Raw genomic sequence first — 23,589 nt, 5'->3', positions numbered from 1 at the left:
AGGCTGTTTCTAAATTTTTAGGACATGAAATAAAAATCTTCTATCAGATTAATTAAAAATAGTAGCTGCAATTACTAAGATTTTCTAGTTCTTTGTACAAGTCTAATAATGAGCTTTGCCTTCTCCTTCTTGAAGAACACAACCATGGTTTAAATGGTACTTAAAAGCCACTGTAGCTTTATTAGCAGTAGCAACATTTCAAATAATTATCTACAAACAGTAGTAGAGAATTATGTTCAATTTTCATAGAATTAGATTATTATGATGATCTTCATTCAGTTTAGCTGGCCACAGCTATCCTTTTTTAGGCCTTTACCAAGTCAAAATTCCAAGATTTACCTCCTTCCAGTTTCAGATTACAAATGTCCGTTACTGAAAGTTTTCAGCATTACTTTGTCAATTCCACCACAAGAAAAAGGCAGACTAATCTTAGGCAGAAACTACAATTAGAAACTTCTAAAAAAAAAGTTTAATTGATTAAAAAACAGAATTAAAAAACCTCCACACCCTAATGCATTAATTATAAAGTTCTAGTTATGTACTGAATTATTTTAAGAAGTATTCCCATAGAAGTTGTTTTGGCAGTCCTAAGTGTTGCTTGCTTCTCAGCATTACACACAATCTCCAGCAAGGGGAGCCCATACCTCACACACACCTGAATGTCAATTTTTCACTCTTTCAAAGAATCAGTTTCTACTTTTTGAATCCATGACCAAGCCAGGTTATTAAGTAGTACTTGTTCCAATAATTTAAAAAAAAATTATTTTGCACAAGCGTCAACAAGTTAGATGCGTAATAGTTAATAACATAGTATATACTCAACATATCACTGTCAAGGACAAACTTCCTAGTAAAATTTTCATTTCTGCACTGAATTTTAATACACATTTCTGCACTATTAATTGTACATCAAGGAATTCAGTGTACTTAGTGTGATAACGTCATCCTTCAGGCAAACCACAAAATTATTTAACCTGACTAAATATAACTGACAAAAAGAAGGACTGGACTATGACAGGCAGAGCTGAAGTCAGGCTGAAAGTTCATAGTTACATTTCTCTTTCATTGACTTATTCAGTTTAAATTTAAGTAACAGAAATGCAATAGATCCCATTTTTAAAAAAAGGCAGTTGTAAAAGCAGTTTCTGCTCTAACACTCCAAGACAATAAACACTAACATTTCCATTTGGCTTAAGATTTGAGTGACAGGAGGCTTCTATCTGTTCCAAATGCACAAACTAGTCTGTGCCCTTCCTTTCATTTAGAAGATTAAAACACTAAAAAATACAGGTTAACACAGATCAAATTCTGCACTGATAGAAGAAGCACCTCTAGGTTTCTCTGTTACACTATTCATCAGCGAAATATTAACTTAGCTTCAGACCATCGTGAACTAAGTTCAGTTTCTTCAAGTTACCATTATCAGAATTCTTATATCCCACACTCACTTCCCTTATAGAGCACGTCCCTTATGTATGCTTTTATGGTTTTATAATCAAAAACTCTGAGGCAAATGGGAAATACTCTCAACTAAAGAAGCGAACTAAGCCCCTTGTGAAGGGGCTTCAGTCCTGGTGGAAGTCTTGGGTGGTACAAGTGCGGCTTCCAGAGTGGCATCTGAATAGTCAGACGGGAAAGTTTCCTTAACTCTAAGCTAAAGGTTTGCATTTATCATTCAATATTTCTGGTCTTGGTTTCAATCTGATGCTTTTGACAGTTTCACAACCTTTTAATATCTAAACACCTTTCTACTTTAGGGCAACTGGCAAAACATGGTCCACTTTGCATATTAGTGCTGTGACTCAGTGTATTATGACAATAAAACCTTGGCAAAAAAACAAAACAACAGCAGCAGTAACAAAAGTCCACTGATGTACCTGACCTTCACTGTAAACAGCTTATTAACAACAGTTTCTGTTGGACAAAAATCACTATTTTTGCTTAGCTGATTGTTTCAGCTTTGTTTCATTATGGATTCTTCTATTCTGCTAGTTATGCACCTCCACCAATAAATGCAGATGGAAGCAGGATATTTTAATAGTTAAGTAACTTTCAAAAACCAAAAAATGCAGAAGAGAGCAGCAAAATTAACTGCTGTTTGAGTACAACTTTTACAACTCAAAATAAAGCAAGTAAATAAACCCACATTGAAAACAGTTCTTGGAATTAATATCATGGGAAAAGTTGTTTTGCCAGAGTAGAGTGAAACTTCACTCTGACTTTTGAGCAAATTAAAGTGCATCCTCTGAGGAATTTAGTCCTATAAACATCTCCTGGAGAGTATGGTCCTTTGTCCTTAACCACGTGGGGTATTCACCACATACTCATGTTTCTGAAAGCACAAAATTAAGTAAATTATATATGGAACACCTACCATTGTCACTGTCTCCTTCAGATGGGATACTGTAGCTAAAGTTGTCCCATGTTTGTGCCTGTGTAAGTGTGTTGAAGGAGATAGGAGGAAAACTGAGGGATGGGTCTGCTGGAGGGGTGTGATAACCAGTCCAACCGTGGTGGTAATAAGGACCGGAGTGGGGATAAAAGTGGGCAGCAGCATTTTATATATGGCATAAGGATTGTATGGTAATGGCAAAGATGCAATTCAAAGGTGATTAATACAAAATGCATAAATTTTGAGAAAAGAATGAAAGATGGTGCAGAATAAAAAGAATGAAGAGTTAAATGTTAGTACTTGCAAATCATACATTATATGTGCAGTTAATGTCAAGCTTAGCAAGATCATTGTAACCATAGCACTTCACACAACTTGCTACAACCAAGTTTTAAGAAAAAGTACCCATAGATTTTACATTACAACTTGATAAAAACATTGACTCTGAGTCAGAAGGTAAATATACCAGCTGTGAAGTTTCAAGAAGGAAACTATCACAGAATCAGGATTTTTATCTATTTGTGTAACTATGTAATAAGAACACTTTTTGCAAAGACAAAGAAACTTTACACATCCATACTAAAATGTTATTGCATTACAATTTCCCAGCTGATTTTGGAAGTAGCAACTAAATTATCAGTTGGATTTTCATTTTGTTGAAGGATGTTCAGTAAGTACATGTACCACAGATGTTTTCCTTTCATTTTAATTCACTCAATAATAAATGAAGCACTACCTTTTTTTCTTGCTAACTCCCCCAGCAATAAATTCAAATCTAAAATGGGTCTACCACGCTAGGTAAGTACTGGTCCTCCACAACTTTTAGAGGCTTCCCAAGGACAAGAGAAGGCATAGAACACCCCCAAAGGCTGATGCCTAGTTGTCACAACAAGCTTTGGTAAACTTGCACCATAGACAGGCTTCTAACAAACACAACATCATTAATTGTTCGACTGAGGTCCCTGAAGTACACAAGACTGTACATTTCCACAGAAGCTACAACAGCCTGCAGACTATTCACCAGATGACTGTAAAAGCATGTCACGCCTACATTTCATGACCACCCATGAACTCATTATGGAGCTAAACTGGGGCAGCAATACAGCTCCTTTTCTCCCTATCCATTCTGCCTTCTCTCCTTTAACTAGTCACAACACCACCTCTTACTGATTCTCAGATCTTTCTGCGGAAAGTTTTTTTCCTTCTCCACCACATCTACTCTGCACTTCTGTCTCATCTCGATTGTGGCAAGGATCTCTGCCCAAGCTTTCCTCAAACTTCCATTCTACAATGTTTCAGAACTGGATACTGACACCTCTAAAACACCTCCTTCCTGAATCTCTTCCTGTATATAATCACAATGTTCCTTACCATTTCTGAAAAAAAAAAATTATTAATTCACTCTTTTTTTTTATTTTCTACATGTATCTTCAGTTATCTATTGAATCCTACACACAAGTGACATTCACGTTCCTCAGACCAAACTAGAGATTATGAACTACCTCTGCTCTAAATGCTAAATCATAAATACAAATCAATTCAAGACTGCTGTGAAGATCTAAAAGCAACAAAACCCACTTCAATATTAGAAGAAAGTCCAAAGTAATTTTCTGTAAGCACAGAAAGCCCCTCTTTTCTACCATTCCAAACTAATAATCAGAAGGAACTTAATAATGTAGGATTTCTCCTTCCCACAATTTTGGAATGTGCATTAACATGATAGTAATTCAGACTGTGACACATAAAACTTCACCTCAAACTTTTTTCAGAGTTCCACAGCTTTCTCTTTTTAGACCTTCCCAAGGCTAGGTCATTGCTTCTGGCTATTGGGACACCAGATCAGCTGAACTCAAGAGTCAGCCCAAGAGTCAGCACAAACTATGAGTCAACACTTGGTAACAGTATACAGATTTACGGAAAACGATAAACAGTCTGACTTTGGTAGCAATTGGGATGCTCAACTATTTTCCAAAGTACACAGATAATGTGTTAGGGAAGAAAATAAATAGAAAGAATAAATACCCAGAAATAGAAAAACAGTAACAAGCTCTCAAATGAGAGAAAAATACTGTCAAGTTTCATTGATCATTGTATGTTCCAGCTAACTTCAAATACAAGCACGTCTACCATAGATACAAACATTGTGCTTCAAGTTCTCTACAAGTCACCCAAACTGAAGGCACTAGATTCACAATGTTATGCTACATGAACAGTTGCAAGGGAACAACTTCCCACTTCAGAATACAAAGTGCTTTGTGCCTTTGAGTTTTGTCAGTACTTGCTTCAGCCTCTGACAGTAGAATTTTTTTTGTCTCTGTTGCTGTCACTTTTTTCAGCAGAAACTAAGAAACATAGTGCCCTAGAAATGGCATAACACAAAAGGAAAAACAATACATCTTGATTGCAAGGTGTATTAGAAGCTGTTCAGACTTGAAAGTCTGGTAAAGATACCATAAGACCATGGCAACTCTCAATTTCCACAATTAGCACCACTTCGAACATTTTAATCAATTTATGGAAGAAGGAGGGAGAATTTTAATTTATTTGCTATTTTGAGTCATTCCTTTTCAGAGAGCTAACGCACTTCCCAGGAGGAAAACTACAGCTCTAAGAAAATTCTTTCTGTTCAAAGGAATTTTTTTAAGGTTTTCAAAATTAATGTGATTTGAAAAGTCCATACTCTCTGAAAATATTTAAAATACGGAAGGAAATAATCTGAAAAAATTAAAAATCCTTTTTACATTCAATGTAAACTTCTGACCCTTGGAAAAAGTCTTTCAAGAAATGTAAATACATTCATTACCTTTCAAAACATTTTCTTTGGGTACTTTGGGTTCTTTCTGCCAACCATCAGATATGAATTTTCCCAATGTTTTGCATAGCTTAAAAATGAAACTATAAAAGGACCTTTAGTCCTGAACACATATCAATAGGTACTAACACAAGTTTAAGCCACTGTGGTTTATCCTCTGGAAGCACTTATATTTGTGTGTGTACGTCAAAAAGCTGGAATCTTTTCCCAGAAGTCTAGAACAGTTTACTTTCACCTTTCCAAGAGATATAAGACGTTATGAAATGATGAGGAGACGGAAAGTCAAATAGAAAGCAACATTCATTTTAAATAGATGAAAATAAATACAGTGAAAATAAACTCTCAAATTTCAGAAAAAATATGGTTGTATATATTTTCATTGAAAATTTGCCATTATTTTTTTCCACAGAGCACGATGGACAGATTTTAGTTAGAACACTTCAATGTTCTTTTAATGCTGCACTTGGATTTAAGAGATTTATAGAGCAAATTAATTCAAATGTAAGCGCTAACAAAGTTAAACAGTTAGAAGTCATTAAGACTATTTAACTTCATTACAGCTTACATTTCCAGTAAGTTTTAACATTTCCCCAAAGGCCATTAAGAACTGAAAATAAAAAAACCTATTAAAATATATTACAAACTATGCTAAAATTCTTTCCTGGGTCACAGAAATGCTGGACCTCTTCACTAGCTCAGGTCTATGACAATAAGCAGTAGATAATTAATAAGTGCAAATTCCAACCAGTGATAGAATGGTTCAAATGCACAAAACTTGTACAAAATTTTACAGGAAATACAATGAAGCAACTACAGTCCTACCAAGCAAACCAGCTTTAAAAAGAAAAACTTGACAGTATTTTCAGTCATGTACTACTTCTATCTGTAAACATTTCTTATTTGTTAGCAAAACAGCAGAAGATTAAACAATATCCAGCTTTACTATGCCTTTGCAAAGTTTCATTTTGCTACGTGGTACTACATAGCTAATATACTGCATTTTTATTTGAAACTGGATGCAAAGTTTTACTACTGCCACGTTCCCCTATGTTACCATGGCATAAAGGTAAGATGACTGAAGCTAGACATGATAGGTGAGAAGCTGTGCAGTAATGGGTCTTAGTGCCTGTAGTGTCTCATATGGAAAAGAAAATAAATTCACATTATCAAGTTTAATGCAACCATAACGTGACCAAAAGACACTCCAGTATTGGCATGCTCAAAGCTTCTAGAATATATGAACTTTAATTAGTACAGTGCAGAAAATCAGCAGGTTCTAACCAACTGACTTTGGTATTCAATGAGGCTATACACAGCTGCAATATATAAAAAGGGGATGAAGTGTAGGATTTGTACACATCTGGTCTTGAATCATGTGACTTGGAGGTATTGTTGCAAATATTGCAATCCAGTCTTTCTAGAAATTCTCTCAAAAAAAGAGTCACTAGGCTATCTTGCCTGGACCTATTCTAAGTATAAGAAACTCAGGCATGGTATGCCAAGATCCAGAAGCTCACATTAAACTAACATTCGAACAAGAAGTCAGTGTCTTGCATATTCTTCCACAAAGCAGCTTCCAATCGCCAGCAGCAAATTTCACTGTGGGCTCAGAACACAGTCCACATCCTGTGAAAGCAGCAGTGGGCCCCTTTGCTTTCTTTCTCCTGACAGTGATATTGCAATATTGCCACTGGACTATGCAATATTACTCAATGTTTTATTTTCAACAGATCCTGAAAGGACCCATTTGCTCATCATTTAACCCATATTTTAAATTTATGTAGAAATACCAACATTTTAAATCATCAGAAACAAGAGAGACCCAGCATTTAACATTCCAGCAATCAAAGAAATGCAGTTGAACAGATCTGTCTAACTACATATCACAACTACATGAGAAACTTAAAAGTATATTCCTCCATAAAACCAGCTTTCTAACACTTAAAAAACCCCAAACCAACAGAAACCAACTAAATCTATGGGTACAATTTCATAAACATTTTCACAATGTTTCACCAGCAGTTTCACAAACTGCTGCCATTATTACCAAGTATTTTGTTATGGACACTATAAGCTTGTAGGAGTTTACCATCACTTGATTAAAAGCCTTTGTGGTGAATGAGAGAAACTGGAACTATGGTCTTAGTATGCTGAAACATACTGAAAACCTACAGGTACTCATTAGAGGTGACATGGCATAAGTTAACATTGATCACCTCAGCACAGAGAAGATAAAAACGGAATTAAATTGTGTAGCTAATCCAGTTTTTAAAGGAAGTTGTTATTCAAGCCCTCAAATACACCTCTAAGTTTGGGAGGTTTTTTGTTGTTACTTGCTTTTAGGTTTAGTTAGTTACTTTGTTTTCAAATAAACTGCTGCTTGTTAAAAGACTGGTAGTTACGCAGCTACAGCGCTTTGCAAATTCATTTAACTCAGTTGCTGGCTGTAGTAAAGATTTCACCTTTCCATAATGCTTGATCTTTACTCAAGCATAAGTACTGACAGACTCAAAGAAGTGAAAAATTTTCAGAGCAAAACAAGTGTTTTTCAAAATAGCCTAATTATTCAACAAAATCTAAACAGTATCACCACATACCAATCAAGCAAAAAATCTTATTTCAATTAGTATATCAGCACAATTATTAATATGTGTATGTATATAAAACATGTGTAGTTATATCCAAACACATTTTTAATATACATATAACTTTACCAAACGCCCAATTTACTAATAGTGGATGAAAAATGATCCATATATAATGTGCCAAATAAACAGTTCTTACCAGTTCAATCTTGATTCAAAACTAGAGGACCTTAAACTGTTCAAAGCTTTTCTAACTGTTGTACAGAAAATGTTACATTGCTTACTCTTAAGGGGGAAAAACTAGAGATATCTAATAGTAACTGATATGTAAAAAACCCCAAACCAGTACACACAAAGTGGTTTCCCACATTACCTGATCGTGGTTTCAGGCCAAAGGGAATTGTTGTGTTTGTAGTAGGAGACATTGCTGGACTTTTATCCCTATTCTGTGTAATTCAAGAACATACATCAAAGTTAGAATAACACCCAGAATGTATCTCAGCATATCTGACCATGCAAAATGCAAAGTTAACACTACTGCATACTATATCTATTCCCATAATCTGATCACAATACAATCCCAAACCTATGATAATCTCCCTTTTTTATTGCTCCCTATTTCTCTGCTAGAAAAGACAAGTTTCTGACAAAAGACAGCAAGATATTCTCCTAGTTATAAATAAACTCAATTATTTCTCAGTTTTCTCCCGTGTCATCACTTGGTTCCATCAAACATACATTTCGTGGCAGAGTACATTTAAAAAAACAAAGCAAAGGCATATTTTTTCCTAAAATACGTTTGTTTCTTTCAAAGAATTAATTCTGGGTGGTATTTTCCATTCAACACCAAATTTCTCTATTAAAAACAGAAAAGAGGAAATTAAGTTTATGCCTGCCTCTTATGCTTAAGAGCAGGATCTCCCCCGACCCTGAACTAGGCTAAGAGCTCAGCAGGAAGAATGGAACAGCAACATACAGGAGAGGGGAAGTATAATCATCATACCACCAATGGCAACACAGAAAGAGTCTTATGACCAAACTCCATAATGGGAATCCCATTTAAAAAGTGATTCCACTGGGAGTTGAGAACTACAGAATTCCCATCACCAAGACTGGTGGACGATGGCTGGGTGCTCATGAATTTGCAAGATGCTTATGCCAAATGCAATATATAGAGAGAAGCCCATAATAAGGAGCTTCATACAGTTTTTACCTTTTTGATATTCCAATGATATTTACACTAGAAAGCTACAGGATCAATAAAATCAGATTCCTCTCTGAAAACTAATCAAGGACATGACATAGCTGTGCAAAAAGAAACTGCACTGAAATCAATAGAAAATCTTGTTGAACAAGGAGGAATTAAAAAAAGAAAAATTTAAAAAGTATGTCTGAATGGAGAAAATGTAAAAAAATTAAATGTTTTATACCAAACTGCATAACCCCAAAACAAACTGATCAGAAAGTATATTTTTATACCCTAGTAAATCTCTGAGATGACAAGAATGAACCACATGCCAAGAAAACCACATATTCATTTCTGATGCAAATCTCAGTCATATGTTCTGTGGAATTCAGTTATGATTCATTCAGTCTATGAAACATTCATATAAAACATATAAGAGACAAACAAATGACATCTTACCTCATTGTGAGAGGTTTGCCCACTTGTGTTCCAAACAATTAGATCATTCTGCATGTTGGGAAAGTGAAAAAAGGGAGGAAAAGACAAAAAACATTTCAGAACCTATATTAGTGAGACACTGCAATGGGAAATTTTACTAAGTATAGTCAAATACTTAATTATTCTTTTCACTGAAACTAATAATTTGCATGAATCATAAGTACTTCTATTGCTAGCTGAAGAATTTTTTTTAAAAAGCATGTGGAAATCATTCACACAGATTTGTCATTAATTTTTTTGCTTCAATACTAAGGGATTATAAGTGCATTTATAAGATTTTAATGTTTTTTGATGAAAATGCAGCATATTTTTTAAACTAACTTGAAGGTTTCATTTGCAAATATAGATTTTCAATACATATTTGAAGAGAGAGGTATTCTGTAAACAACTACATTTATACTTGCAACATAACATACCTTTTGTTACCACTTCTGTTATAGTTACATTGGAAACATGTACACCACATTGATAAATATGAAACAAAATCATAGTTCAGCAGCAATCATAACTCAGCAGAAAGACAACTGGCATAAGCAAAAGTAAATTATAATTAAATCCTAAACAATTTCCCTAGGGTCATTTTTTTTTTTAATTGACAAAAAATGGAAACAAAAGAGAGCACCTGGAACATTAGGTCCCAACAGTCACAGAGCTTTATCACAGTAGTATTTGATATTCTGATGATTATACATAAGAATATTTGAAAAGCATAAAGATAAACCAAAAAAAAAAAACCTGTTTCTGGATAGAACAGACAATATTAAGATACTACCAATACAGACAGCATCTTCTGTAATTTTGTTCTCACAATCTCCTTGCCATATGCCCCAAATATTGAAGGTTTTTTTTTGTAGCTCTACGTTTCTGGATCATTACAATGTACAAATCTGAAAATATTTTTGAAACTTTAAAAAACTATCATCGCAACCTATATACAGTCTGCCTGCAATATTAAATACAATTTTAAAACTGTGGTTAACAAACTTAGAAACTTATGTGACTACAAAAGAATATTTGGGGTAAGAGGAGAAAAGGAGTCATGTACTTAATTTTCTTGAAGATCTAACTTTGAGATGACATTTTTTCCAGGGGAATGCATCCCCTGCAACTCTTATGCTTTTATTGGATATATTTATCATATAAGTTCTTTCCTAAGGGATAGGTCTTAATCAACTTTCCGTTTACAGTCAAACCTTGAGATTCATGCTAAGGCAAAAAAAAGCCCAACCCCTACACTGGGCCTAAACTGATTATCCCCACACACAGATTGACAGAATGCAATGATCCATTCCAAATGTTTCCACATTTATTGCATCTGGACACTTCCGTACCTGGCTCAATGACCATTTTTCACCCTGTTCACAAGTTCTTGCTTCAGGCTTTGCTTTCTCCATAATCAACTCCCTCCTCCTCTGGAATTCCAGTTCCTCTTCAGCATTTTCTCTCTGTAAGATAAATAATGCTTCTGTCTGTACTACTGGAAATAGAATTTTTTTTTTTTTTTTTGTATAGCATTACCTTGAAATATTTCTTACAAATACTGTGATGAAAAGTAGACAGAAAAGCAAGCAGATGCCATGTAAGTGCAATCCCAGCACTAACAGGTGTATAATGTAAATCTAAACCAACTACTTCATAAAAAAACATCATTTCACCAGACAGGATACAGAACAAATAATAACCACATAATAATAATTACAAATAATAACAACATATATCACACTGTAAAACTCAAACCCCATACTTTAACTATACTCTCAGTAACTATAGTGACAGTTCTCTGGAAAATCACTAATTTTTATTTTACAAATTATTTTGGGGTTATTCTAATAAATATACTGTTTTCCTACACCAAAGGGTGGAGATGGGGATAGGGGTGGGTCTAATGGTAGATGCACAGCTGAACTGGCATACAGGGAGACAGGATGGAAACTAAAATGAAAAAGTAACAGAGAAACACAGAAAAATTTTACATATACAGACAAAAACAAACAAACCCCACAACAATTCCATAAATATGTTAAAGAAGAATTAGTTTTGCCCTTCAGACTACTTACTTTCTACCTTTTCCCTACTTGTCAGATTACCAATTGATGAAATTTTCTGTCTCTCCCTCCTAGAATATTCTGTAATTATACACTCATTTAACATACCTGACCAAGAGAAGACATGTCCATCTGTATTTGACCACTATGTATAAAAACAAAGGCAAATATGTAATTCATTGTGTAGCAACTTGAACATGATGCATCTAACAATTTTTTTTTTTTTTTCTAAAGTAGGTATAAAAACACACTTTACTGTAGACTCGTGAAATTCTAAAACCATTGCTGGTTCTGTGGGATACACATTCACAACACTGCTGTCTGAAATATCCATGCTTAATCTGCAATCTCAATCTTAATTGAAATAAAAACATTGTACTGGGTTATAACTTTGGTAACCATTATGTTCAATATTTAATTTAAACAAATATACACATGAAATACTTTTATAGTTATCATTTTAACCTGTTCTGTGCCATCTCTTAAGAGCTTTTGAAAATGCCTCCAGATGCTTCGGTTCAGTCTGAAGCATCATTCATGGTTTCATCTGCAAAGTACCACCCTAAGCAATGGCTTATATCAAAACAAAAGGACCTGTTTACTACCAACAATCATGTTGTTATCTAAAAGCCTGCAGATTTCTGTATCTAACCTCTAGAATCCAGTGTTCAAATGGAAGCCACAGTGCTGCCTAGATATTTCCACTTAATTCACAATGGCTGAAAATAAAGCAGTGAAACAGAAAATGAAAGAAAGCAGGAAATATAGGAAAGCAAATATAGAAATACAATGCAAATATCAAAAATATTGAAAAAGGTTGAATCTGAAATCTCTTCCCTGAAACAAAACTGTCCATATAACAGGGTGTGCATATTTTAAATTCTACAGAACACTAAATCTTCAGTAACTGGACAAGCACTTTACAAGTTTAACAATCACACTCACTAGCAAAAACAGCTTGAAAGAATTCCAGTCAGTGCACATTAGGTGTACCAGCATGTCAACTGCTTCAGCCCCTGCAGTGTTTTCTCCTAAAGTGTCTTCAGTGTGAGATAAGAATGGTCCTAGATAGAGTTAGTTATTTCAACCAGGTTACCTTTACTAGGTCACCAGAGTTTTATGATGTACAAAGGAAATTGGAAAAATTACAATGGTTGACATGCTCTAGGTTTAAGTTAAGAGCAAATGCCAGTTTTGTACCTCTTAAAGTAAGGAGCAACAAAGGCATTTACATTCCTTTCTGGACATAAAACCACTTGAGTATGAGAAAAATTCTCACACTGCTTTATATAAACCAAGTATATAACAAAATGCCATAAAATCCAGTAATTATTTAAAAAAAAAAAAAATTATGAGGAACCTATGGCCCAGAGGACTGAAAGTCTATAGCATCATTTAACAAGTACTGGGTATTAAAATATATCTTGCTGCTTAGGTCTGGATGCTAATATAGAGGAGGCATATATTCAAAAGTATATATGGCACGCAGAAAATTAAATACAAATGCTCATATTTTAAGGTTATAAAAAGAAAGTGCAGCCACAAACCCCCTAACATGCTGTAAAAACAATCGTAGAGTAATACAGACATACATGACATGATTAGACACTTCTAAAAGTAATTTTTGAAATTTACTGTAATATTACTAATGAAAGTATATCTGTGTGTAAACAAAAAACAGATTTTCTATATCTTATTGACCTTCTTAATTGAACAGAAGTACTTAAATAGGTAGGAAATATTAGAGCAATGTCTGGAAACAAAAAAAAAAAAAACAAACACCAAAAAAAAAAAAAAAACCAAAACGACAAAATTTATGAGGCTAACAACTAAAATATTTTTGCTGGTGTTTTTTCTAAAACAAACACTTTTTTTTTTTAACTACAACACTCTTTCAAGAAAGTAATAAGCCTCATACGAGATGAAGAGGCAATGGTGGAAGCAGTGGAAGCTAAAGGAACTAAAGAGATTTCCTAATTGTTTTATTTCCTAATTTTACAACATTTTATTAAGCAGAAATATTTTTGATTTTCGTATTTAGTGTATGATTCAAAAATTCATGTTATTCTTTACATGCTGTGAAGTAAAACCAGATAACTGTTCTCTCTAGAAATACTTGCAGGAATCAGTTTCTGTCCTAAAAGTACAAAAGTCTGCTAGGTGAAAAAGCAGTTCAAAATAGGCATTTAAAGTAAAGAACAGTGTAGTCACAAAAGCAAGTAGCTAGCAAGGGAGGAAAGAGAACCAAGTATACTTAAGGCTCAAGTGACAAGGAAGTTTCTGATCTTCAGAGAAATGAAGCTGTAAACCAGCTGCTTCATAGAAGTAAGAATTAAAATGAGTTTTGAAATTACCTTAATTTTTGAAGGTGATTACACTAAGAAAAGCAATAGCAAGCATCCGGACAGACAGAACTACACGCATCACTATTGTCATACTTTTCCAGTAGGGCAATCACTTGCTTACTTTTAAATACTTACTCTTCTGTTTAGCCACATTTTCAGAGCCATTCTATGTGACTTTGGCCACTTAAAATGAGCATCTAAATTATAAAAGCTTGTCTTCTGTAGTCAGGGGAAATCTAAATTACTTTCTTTGCCTCTTCCTCCTTCGGATTTCAGAAAACTAAAGAAACTCCACCATTAATTCAGGCACCTCCTTTATGTGCTTTATTGAATTGGCATGAAGACGGGCCAGAAGCCCTTCTCATTCCAACAATATATACCAAGCATGAGTAAGAGGAAAATTTATAGTCCCTAAAAGAAATATGACAATCCTACACAAAATTTCAGATAATCACAGTAGTGTACATGAGATGAATGGTTAAGGGGTGCCCTCACCTCTGGTTTCTTTTACACCTTCTTAATTTACTTTTACACCTTCTTAATTTACTGGGAATCTTGTCTAGATACTAGAGAGAGAAGTTGAGTTTCCTTCTTAACTACCTTGCACACACTGGTATGCTAACAAAGCACTTGGTAACTCCAGAGAGCTTTCAGTTGTAGGTTAAAAGACAACGCTAATGTAATTCACAAAAAAAATTTAAAATATATTACATTATATTATTATACTATTATATATCAGCTACTGTAAGCATACCTGTTGGAATCTTGCAATAAATCTACAGCTTCTCTTAGTTGCTCTATCATTGCTATATCAATATTTTGTTCTTCTGATAAATTTATTCTATAACAGAAAACAAAAACATTCAAAAAAAGGTACAACAGCATTTATTAAGGGTAGTCTGAATTTCAGTGTGAGAGGTGCACCTTCCAACTAGCATGCAAACACTACAGGGGGAAAAACAGCCTCTCTGCATACTGGGATTTGCTGAATTTATGGAAAGAACTTCTGAAAAAAACTCTCCAACACTGTCCTTAACTAAGCCCCCCAGCCTAATACATACATAAATAAATGTGATAAAGTAAAACTTTAAGCATTCAATTAAACAGAATGACTTCTAAAATTGAAAATTTATTTGACAATATCTGACTCAAAGGCACTCATCCCGTGTATTGTTTCAGCATGAATAATAAATACAATGAGTTTTTATAAGGGCCAGCTTGCTTTCTTTTGCTTTTCAACATTTATAGTTTTTTGGGGATTAGAAATATAAGCTCCCATTAGTTCCGCCAATAAGGCTCTTTCAGAAAGTATTTATTCTTTCCTCCCTTCAGGTTTGTATCTTTTTTTAATATTATATAGGACTACACTGTTCTGATGAGTGAATTTCACAGTACAGTCATGTTGAATTTCCTTTCCTTATGCACTTAGCAACTGATGTTCACTTGTTCTACTCTGGAAGTAATATCTATAAATTAACGATTGCTTCAAGGTTAAAATTATCTCAAGTAAGAAAAAGAATACAATATGTTTTCTAATTAGATTGATTTTTAAACTGTACATTAAATTTAGATCTTACAAGTTTGGATGATCTTTTTTCAGCAATGCCTTTAATAAACAAAATATCAAAGTACTTAATTAAAAAAGATTGCATTCTACATAGATAAAAAGTTATTGAGGCATACAAATTATTAGTTGTAATATAACATCCACTCTATTCAGCAATAAAACGTAAAACACTGAGCACACACAAAATGCAAGGTTATGCTATTGTCATGCCTCCAAATCTACAAAATTATTAATCAGCAAAGTCATACCAGTCCTGGTCAAACTAATTAAATGACATAGCTAATTATTAATAGATACATAAAAAATACTCACATTTCGTCTGCTTGCCATTGTGTGTCCTCTTCTATTCTCAACAATTCATCACACTCTGCTGCTCTGCTCTGTAAGTAGACAAAAGTGATAATGAGAGCTGAACTTTGCAATTAAGTAGGCAGAGAAATTTTGCTTTCTGTATTTATTTCCAACATATTTCTAATTTATGTAACATCTTAGGTTGGCTGGTTGAAGCAATCCAACACTTCTGCTCTATTCCTCACTCTTAAGATACTGATTACAAGATCTTCTATTCAGAAGATTTTATTGAGGTCAACAGCCCTCAATAAACCCTCCCTTAACTGTGACAAGAAAGTCAAGCAGCACAAGAATTCTTTGTTCTATGTCCCAGATTCCATTTGTGACTTTCTGGCATATAGAAACAATGCTTCAATTAAGCACGATCCCAACTCTCCTTCTCCTGCTCTCCTGCTGCAGCCAGATTTGTTTACAAAGCAAGGAAATTCCAAACATGCAAACAGTGGCAATTATGTACTTCACGCATAATTCATATTTGCAGAATTCATATTTGACAATTTTGACAGCCATGAATCATTTCTTTTTTAAAAGGAACAAATTGTAACAAAAGTTGCATCCAGGAATTAGTGTCAGTCCGCCAGTTATTTTGGGTTCAATGTAGTCAAATTAGGCTCCCCACACCTATAAATATGAAGTACTACTTATTTGAAAACCTGAATCTCTTTTATGCTTCCACTCGGTGTTTTGCTACTCTTTCATCTCAGACAGGCAGGAGAACTGAAGTAGTTCAGTTGCCAGTAAAGACAGAAGCTCTCTGAATGAATATCTATTTGTACTTCTAGAGAAGAAACAGCAGAAAACACAGGCTTATCCTCTTTTGTGTCATGTGTTTGGCACATCAGTTGCATCATCCTGTACCAGTAAATTCTACCCAACTGTGCTGTATATGACACTGAAGAGTGTACCAGCTTCTCTAACACTCTCCAATGATGGCTCATTTCCCAGTGACAATCCCTAGTAGAATGAATAAATCCATTCTTTTTCATCTTTCTTCACCTTACAGGAATAAAGACCATGATGTTTTCCTGTAACAAGGATACATACCACAAGACAACAAAAATGCAGCACTTATTATTGGTGATTTGATATAATTTGTCTTTAAGGATCTCTCAACTGCTACTGTAATGTTTAAAAAATTGAGAAAATGTATTTTAATACCATAACATTACTTCAAAACTTTAGCCACCACAGCTAGCACAAAGTCATCTCGCATCTTAGCAATGTAACAAACACAATAAATCACTGGATTCAAAATATAAAGCAAATAGCACAGAAAAAACCTGCCATTTTTCTTAAAGCCTTAAACATAGAGGATAACTCTCACATATCCTAAATAGAGTTTGGGGTAAATTGTCCTAGATCAATTGTAATAATTTTAAACCTACCTGCTTATTTTTGCCTTATGTATATTTTTAAAACTATTAATATCAGCTGCAGTCTCTTATTCATTAAAATATCTGCTGTTTATCATTCCTGTTTACTCTGAACTTATGAAAGTAGCAGTAATATTTTCCCCCACTTAATATTGTTACAAACTTGCCTTAATGTAGCTCATAAATTCAGTAGTAAGAGTATCCGGTTCATCAAACTGGTTTTCTGTTTCTCGTGACTTATCATTGACAAATATGTGAGAAGATCCTTGATGGAATTCCACTAAAACAGCAATGGAAAAAAAAAAAAAAAGGAATTATTTAAAAACGAAGTTTAAATTCACACTAAAAATTTCAAACAAGTTAAGATCCGGTCATTGTAAACAGTGATGCCAATTGCTAAGTTGTAATAAATCCATTCCCTGGGCATATACAGTTGTATATCAGAAGGGCTGTGGCTTATTGGAGCCAGTTTTGAACAACACCAAGTCTGGCTTGCCAGTATCAGTACAAGAACACAGCTGGATAACTGTGCAATGTTTTAAGAAATTCAGATGTCTTAGGCAGTGACTTGCAATTGAATGCAATTTCAGAGTTACCATCCTGTAACAAACCATCAAACACCCAGCAAAATTATTTAGAGCCTGTCCCAATCTTTTGTCTATGTATACTATTTCCAAGGATATGATCCTATGATTTACCCTCTCCAGTTTGCTAATACACTTTAAAATGAAATAGTTATCTCTCTTCATATTCTACCAAATTCTGATGAGTTCTCCATGGAAGTTCATTTAAGTGGGTAACACTGAGGATGTGCCATCTCCTATTCATGTGGTTTCCACATGCAATTTGCTGACTTCATTCTGCTATTTATTATTAGTATATGCAGAACTTGGAGAACCATTGTTTATCAGTATGTAATGTAATTTAGGAAAATATAAGTTACTTTAAAAAAATTGGATAAAATTAGATCTCTCACAAAACACAAAGAGATTTGCTTGTTTCCAGAGGTGATGCTGACTGACTAAAAAAGCTTTATATATACACTAAGTGCAGCTATAGAAATAGACTCGGTTATTGTACTTTGCTAATTGATATTAGTTGAAGGATAGCATGGCTCAAACCAACTTTAACTTTTCTCCCCTAGTCAGAATCAGATCTTATTAACTCTTGAGACAAGGTGCAGAAAGTTTTTTTGAATTGCTATTGAAAATTACTAGACTCAATTCAGTATAGTAAAAAGTTTCTAAGTAGCATACTTTTTTCATTTTTACACAGCTGCACATGCATGCACAAAGCCTTCTGAGTAAGTAGGCAGGCATGCAATCAACAACAGAATTTCCCTATATTTAGCTTCCATGTTTGTTACATTCCAACCTTTTCTTGAGTTAGCATGGTGACTTGAATCATCCTTTATAATATGATCTTCTTCCACAATGTCCGACATTGGAACATTAAAGCTGATAGTATCTTCATCAGATGGCTAGGAAAAAATAAGAGAAACACTAGTCCCAGCTCAAACCAAGAATGATAAAAATGTACATGTTAACCAGATTGCTCACTAAAGAGCTGCAAATTAACATGGGAGAGAATACCAGAGCATCTAACATGACCACATCCTGTTGTAAGAAGTTGTAGTCACACTGAATATATCCTCACAAGAGGTTTGCCAAGTAGAACAATTCAAATGTCCTCTTTGCCTGTCTTACTCATGGCACTAGTCATCTCCTTGCACTGACACCACTGCACTGAGCTGCTCTCTGTGCTTCCCTAGGGCAGATGAAAATGGGGCCTCCTTGTAGCCACGAAAGTCTGTGGAAACACTAAGCCTCACACCACGCCCCCTTTTTTTTCCCCGCCACAACTCTTCTTCCCAGTTCTACCATGCAGCTTCTGAACTGAATGCCTACAGAAAGCAAGATCAACATCAAGCAAGGCATCATATATATGTTAACTGACAGAGCTGAAAAAAAAAAAAAGCACAGACTCACAAGTACACTAGCTTTTTCTGACTTAAAAGCTCACCCATTTTTTCAGCTCTATTAGCTGGTACACTAAAACACTTGACTTGTATCTAACAAATTTATCCTGTCTGTGACTGCACGGATAGCAGCTGCACAACAAAGCACAGACACAATTCTGTCCCAGGCCACTATGGCTCTGTTTCTCTGCAAGGCCAGTAGTGACCTGCTCAAGTGGGATCTGCTCACATCCCCTCCTGAGGTGAGCTACAGCAAAACCACAGTTTGCAGAAGAGGCCAAGTTTTTATTCTTGCTCCCCTGAGACAGAGAACTTACCACTACACAGTCTCAGAACTTTGCAAATGTATTTTCCAGAAAATCTATGAGTGTTCCTCATTCTTTAAATGCTCTGTGTTTCTGTAACTTGCTACTCTGTGCATACATTTTCCATACATGCATTCTGTAATTATAACTGCTATAATCCAAATAGCACTTTGTTCCATATCCTTGGAAAATATTTTTAAAGGAAATTATATTCCCCATTTTATCACTTCAGACCACTGTATCAAAAAGGATCTGCAATGAAATGTATTACACATAACCAGTTATTTAATTCTAGCTAGTTTCTACTTTAAGTTTGCCATTCTTGCTAATTTTAGATGTTCATAATCAATGTAGAAAGTATTTTTTTTAACTCCTGAAGGTAAAGTTTGTGATAAAGGATGGAGCAAATCCACTTTGCTCTTAAAAACCCTATCAAAGATACATGTGGTTATGGTTATTCCTATTTTCCAAGAATACCTTGGACATGTTGTAAACGTGGACCATGATGAATGTTCTTTCTGATAAACTGCATGTTATTAACTCTATGAATTCATTGGCTCTATTCTTCAACTGAAGGAGAAAAAAAATTAAGGAGGAAAAAAGGGTGTTCAGGGGCTTCATAAAGCCTTTTCAAATGAATTTCAAATTTTAAAATTAATGATATTTTAAAATGAAACCAAGTAGTACCTCCAAGAGAAAATAAATGACACTCCCAGTACCCTAAGCACAAAAGCCTTTTAGATCTGAAGAAATGACAATCCAACAGCTTAAAAAAAAGAAATAAGACAGGTACAATATAAATTAATTCAGACAACCAAGCCAACAGTGAAGTTCCTTCTCTTTCAGGATGTATCTCATATGACATTTAAGTACTAAATTTGATTATTCTAGATCACAGCTCATGCTGTGTTAATTTTTCAACTATCCTTTGAATATAGTACAGTAAAATGTTCCTACACAGATTATGAGAAGTTCTGGATCTGAAACAGGTATCATTTTTTTTTCCTCAGCAGAGTAACACACACTTTGAAGAACATATTTTGGAGTGTTGATATTAAAAAAGGAACAGACCATTCAACTTGGAAACAAAAAAATATTCCTTTAACAGGCTATGCCTCACTTTCAGGACCTACAGAATTCTGCAATTAATTTTCCAGGTGTTTCCTGCCACTACACTATGAAATAAAAGCTGTCCAAAGCAGCCTTGGATAACATGAAAGTACCACTCCTTCACAGGTGTAATACTGTATCCAACTTCCTTCTTCCACAGTTTTATTTTTTATTCAGACAGCAAGAGAAGATGATAATCAAATCAGAATCAAAAATACCTAACATTATTCTAAGACAGAACTGAGATAATGCACTTTGAAAGATTCTTCATATATATTTCTGCTGGTACTAATGTATCATTCATACATGTAATAAAGTGCAGACACCATTATAAGTTCATTCTAATCAATTTTAACAAAAGGAAAAGTAAGGGCAAATGAAGGGAGAAAAATAATCAAAATGCTGTATTTTTCCTAAAAGATGAGGTAAATGATAGACAAGTGCCTTAAGGCAGAATTTGCCTTCAAGTTGCAATGATCAATTCTACAGCAATGCTACAAGATATCTTGCACCTGAAATGCCGAGAATGGCTATAACTGGGAAAACTGATGCTGTAAGGACCCTACAGAGTCCAAGAGAGATATATAAATAGTTCATTTCATCAAGTACTCCCTCTTCTGTGTATTCATCCAAAGTCAATTAGCAAGCTTCCTAAAAAATACATTACTGTTCAAAGAAGCGATTCATTTAAGTTACACATGAAAAATGACATAGCAGTATTTTCTGTAAAATAGTAGAAACTCAATAGCCACTACTCTCCACACTAAACAGAACTTTATATTCATAAAGAAACCTCCAGAAACGTGTTCTAATAATTATGACTGATCATTTAATGTTTATCCAAAGTTTGGTATGTAACTTTCTGGCTATAATTAACAAAACATGTGAGTCTGTATTTGCATCATGCTAATATTTTTCACACAATTCCCATGTGTTACACAGGTATTAAAGGTCACATCAGAAGGAAAGTGCACGGTAAATTTACTACCAAATGCATTTGGGATTACTGATCTCGGCGTCTATTTCTCCTTAAAATAGAGCAGCAGTCAGGTGGTGATAGAAAGTGCAAACCATTCTTACATGAAAAAAGTTTTGTGCTATTAAAAATGTATTGGTTCATTGTTGGTAGTCTTCAAAATATTTTTTGCAGCATTTCAATTGCTATCTTTTGATTACAGGTAACATGATCTATTTTCTAAAGGTGCTATTTATAGCTAAAGAGGAAATCCTGGGATAAAAGTTTCATTAACAAGCCAACTGAGCTTCAGGAAGAGTAAGACTGGCAAAAGGGTTTGCGTCTCTGAACAGACAGAATGCTCTTACAGCTAGAGGTAAACCATTAGAGATTTGTCTAAAATCCATAACAATTCTACTTCATTTCCATCTACCAAGAAACTTGCCCAAACACTTGGAAATTCACATGGGGCTTTTTAAAGTACTATTGTATTTAAAAGACCAATAAGTGAGTAAGTGGATTCATGTTCAATTTGCTTTTGAATAACTATAAATTCAGTACCTAAGCTTGAGTCTTCATACATTTGTTTCAAAACAAAATCCCTTTTCCTCAAAGGAGAACAAAACCACTAAATAATCAGTGTAAAATTATTTTAAGTAGCAAGAAGCTCATCCTTTTAATGCGAGGCATTTCCCATTAGGTCAGACCACAAATCCCATTACTGTGTATTTCAGAAAAATCATCATCACTGATTTACACTGCTAATTATTTATCATTCTATTCAGTTCAACTCCACACAGGTTTAGTAACCTGTTCAGCTAAAGAGTGCCTCAGGAAAGAACTGCTGTGAATCAGTTCTAACTGCTTAGGACAACACTAGTCCTACAAAGCTACCCTTTCTCTTTGCTCAGTCAGACAGCAAAGTTCAGGAAAAGATCTGAAGGTTTATTTTCAGCATTGCCTAGCTGCCAGAATATTTAAACACATTAAAATCTGCAAAGTTTCTTAAGTTTCTACACTATAGCAATCTGCCATAACCACATCACAGAACATATTGAGACTGGGCACTGTAAATTCCCAACAGGAAAGAGTAATCAGGCAAAGAGAAAAATATGCGAGAAATCATCAACTTGTAACCTGTTACCGTGTTTACTTTGTTGAAAAAAGAAGACATGAATTCTGGTTTGTTTCTCATTCTCTAGATTATGTAAACTGCCAGAAAAATGTAGAGGATTTTCACTATTGGCAAGTCTGTAACCATTTGGAAGCAAGTATCTTATGCCCACTCCAGACAGTGGACAGACAAAAAAAAAAAATTAAATAATCAAAAAATCCTTTTATCTTAGTTTTAGCCATTTCTTATTATAAAATTCATGTCAAGGATATGGCTGCAGAGGTTTAAGTCTAAAAATCTTTTAACAATTACCAAAATTAAAATACAGTCAAAATATGAGTGCTGGGAAAGGAGTTTGACACAAAAGGCAGGTAACTTACCTCTGTTGCTGACAAACGTTTATCACCGTTATCACTACCAACACCTGAATCTGAGTCCTTTTTACTTGGGTAGATGTCATCAATACTAGATGTGAATAAAAAAAAAAAAAATCAGTAAAAAGCTATCATAGCATTTACATGTTCTGGTTTCACTTAACTCTGAACAAATTTTAAACTATTCTTAACGGTAGAAGGTGAAATAGCTTAGTAAAGTAAAACACCAAACATTTAATCTGGTGATAGGACAATAGATCAGACTGAGTGGCTAGTTAGCTTAAGGATTAAAGAAATAATAGAAATAATCTGCTACTAGCTTGTTTTTGTCTATACACTATGCAAAACTGCTTACTTATTAGCTAAGCAGTACAGGATTGAAGCAATTTAGCCATGGGAGAAGAAACCAAAATAGTAAAACTCAAAGTGGAGTCAACTGATATAATTGTAACGACTGACCCATTAAAACAGAACTCATATCTCCCTCAGGTGTGAAATAATTATTAACACAGAAACCTCCTTTTGGTGCCTTAAAATAGACCTTGGAATTTAGGTTTTTGAGAAAGTTACTGTAATAACAGCAAAGGCTCTCTATTCTG

At 34.4% G+C, this 23,589-nt stretch overlaps 1 protein-coding gene across 8 annotated transcripts in view; it reads right to left on the bottom strand.

The window, feature by feature from the left end:
- LRCH1 (leucine rich repeats and calponin homology domain containing 1) overlaps positions 1–23,589 on the bottom strand; it is a 117,673-nt gene that overhangs the window by 27,654 nt on the left and 66,430 nt on the right. For 3 of the 8 annotated variants that reach the window (XM_041716079.2, XM_030272440.4, XM_072928994.1), the window contains exons 7-16: positions 22,997–23,081; positions 18,529–18,634; positions 17,322–17,434; positions 15,743–15,810; positions 14,618–14,704; positions 11,627–11,663; positions 10,805–10,918; positions 9,435–9,482; positions 8,163–8,235; positions 2,375–2,482 (exon numbers count right to left, since the gene is read on the bottom strand). In XM_041716079.2, the coding sequence (XP_041572013.2) occupies positions 2,375–2,482; positions 8,163–8,235; positions 9,435–9,482; positions 10,805–10,918; positions 11,627–11,663; positions 14,618–14,704; positions 15,743–15,810; positions 17,322–17,434; positions 18,529–18,634; positions 22,997–23,081 (839 nt within the window). Of the gene's footprint in view, positions 1–2,374; positions 2,483–8,162; positions 8,236–9,434; positions 9,483–10,804; positions 10,919–11,626; positions 11,664–11,769; positions 11,860–14,617; positions 14,705–15,742; positions 15,811–17,321; positions 17,435–18,528; positions 18,635–22,996; positions 23,082–23,589 lie in introns of all 8 variants that reach the window. The other 5 variants (XM_041716088.2, XM_030272453.4, XM_041716092.2 and 2 more) reach the window with 4 other exon arrangements.

Source organism: Taeniopygia guttata, chromosome 1, assembly GCF_048771995.1.
Source record: "Taeniopygia guttata chromosome 1, bTaeGut7.mat, whole genome shotgun sequence".
Taxonomy (NCBI): Eukaryota; Metazoa; Chordata; class Aves; order Passeriformes; family Estrildidae; genus Taeniopygia; species Taeniopygia guttata.
Note: the sequence above shows the minus strand (reverse complement) of the source record. Positions and strands in the feature narration are given on the sequence as shown.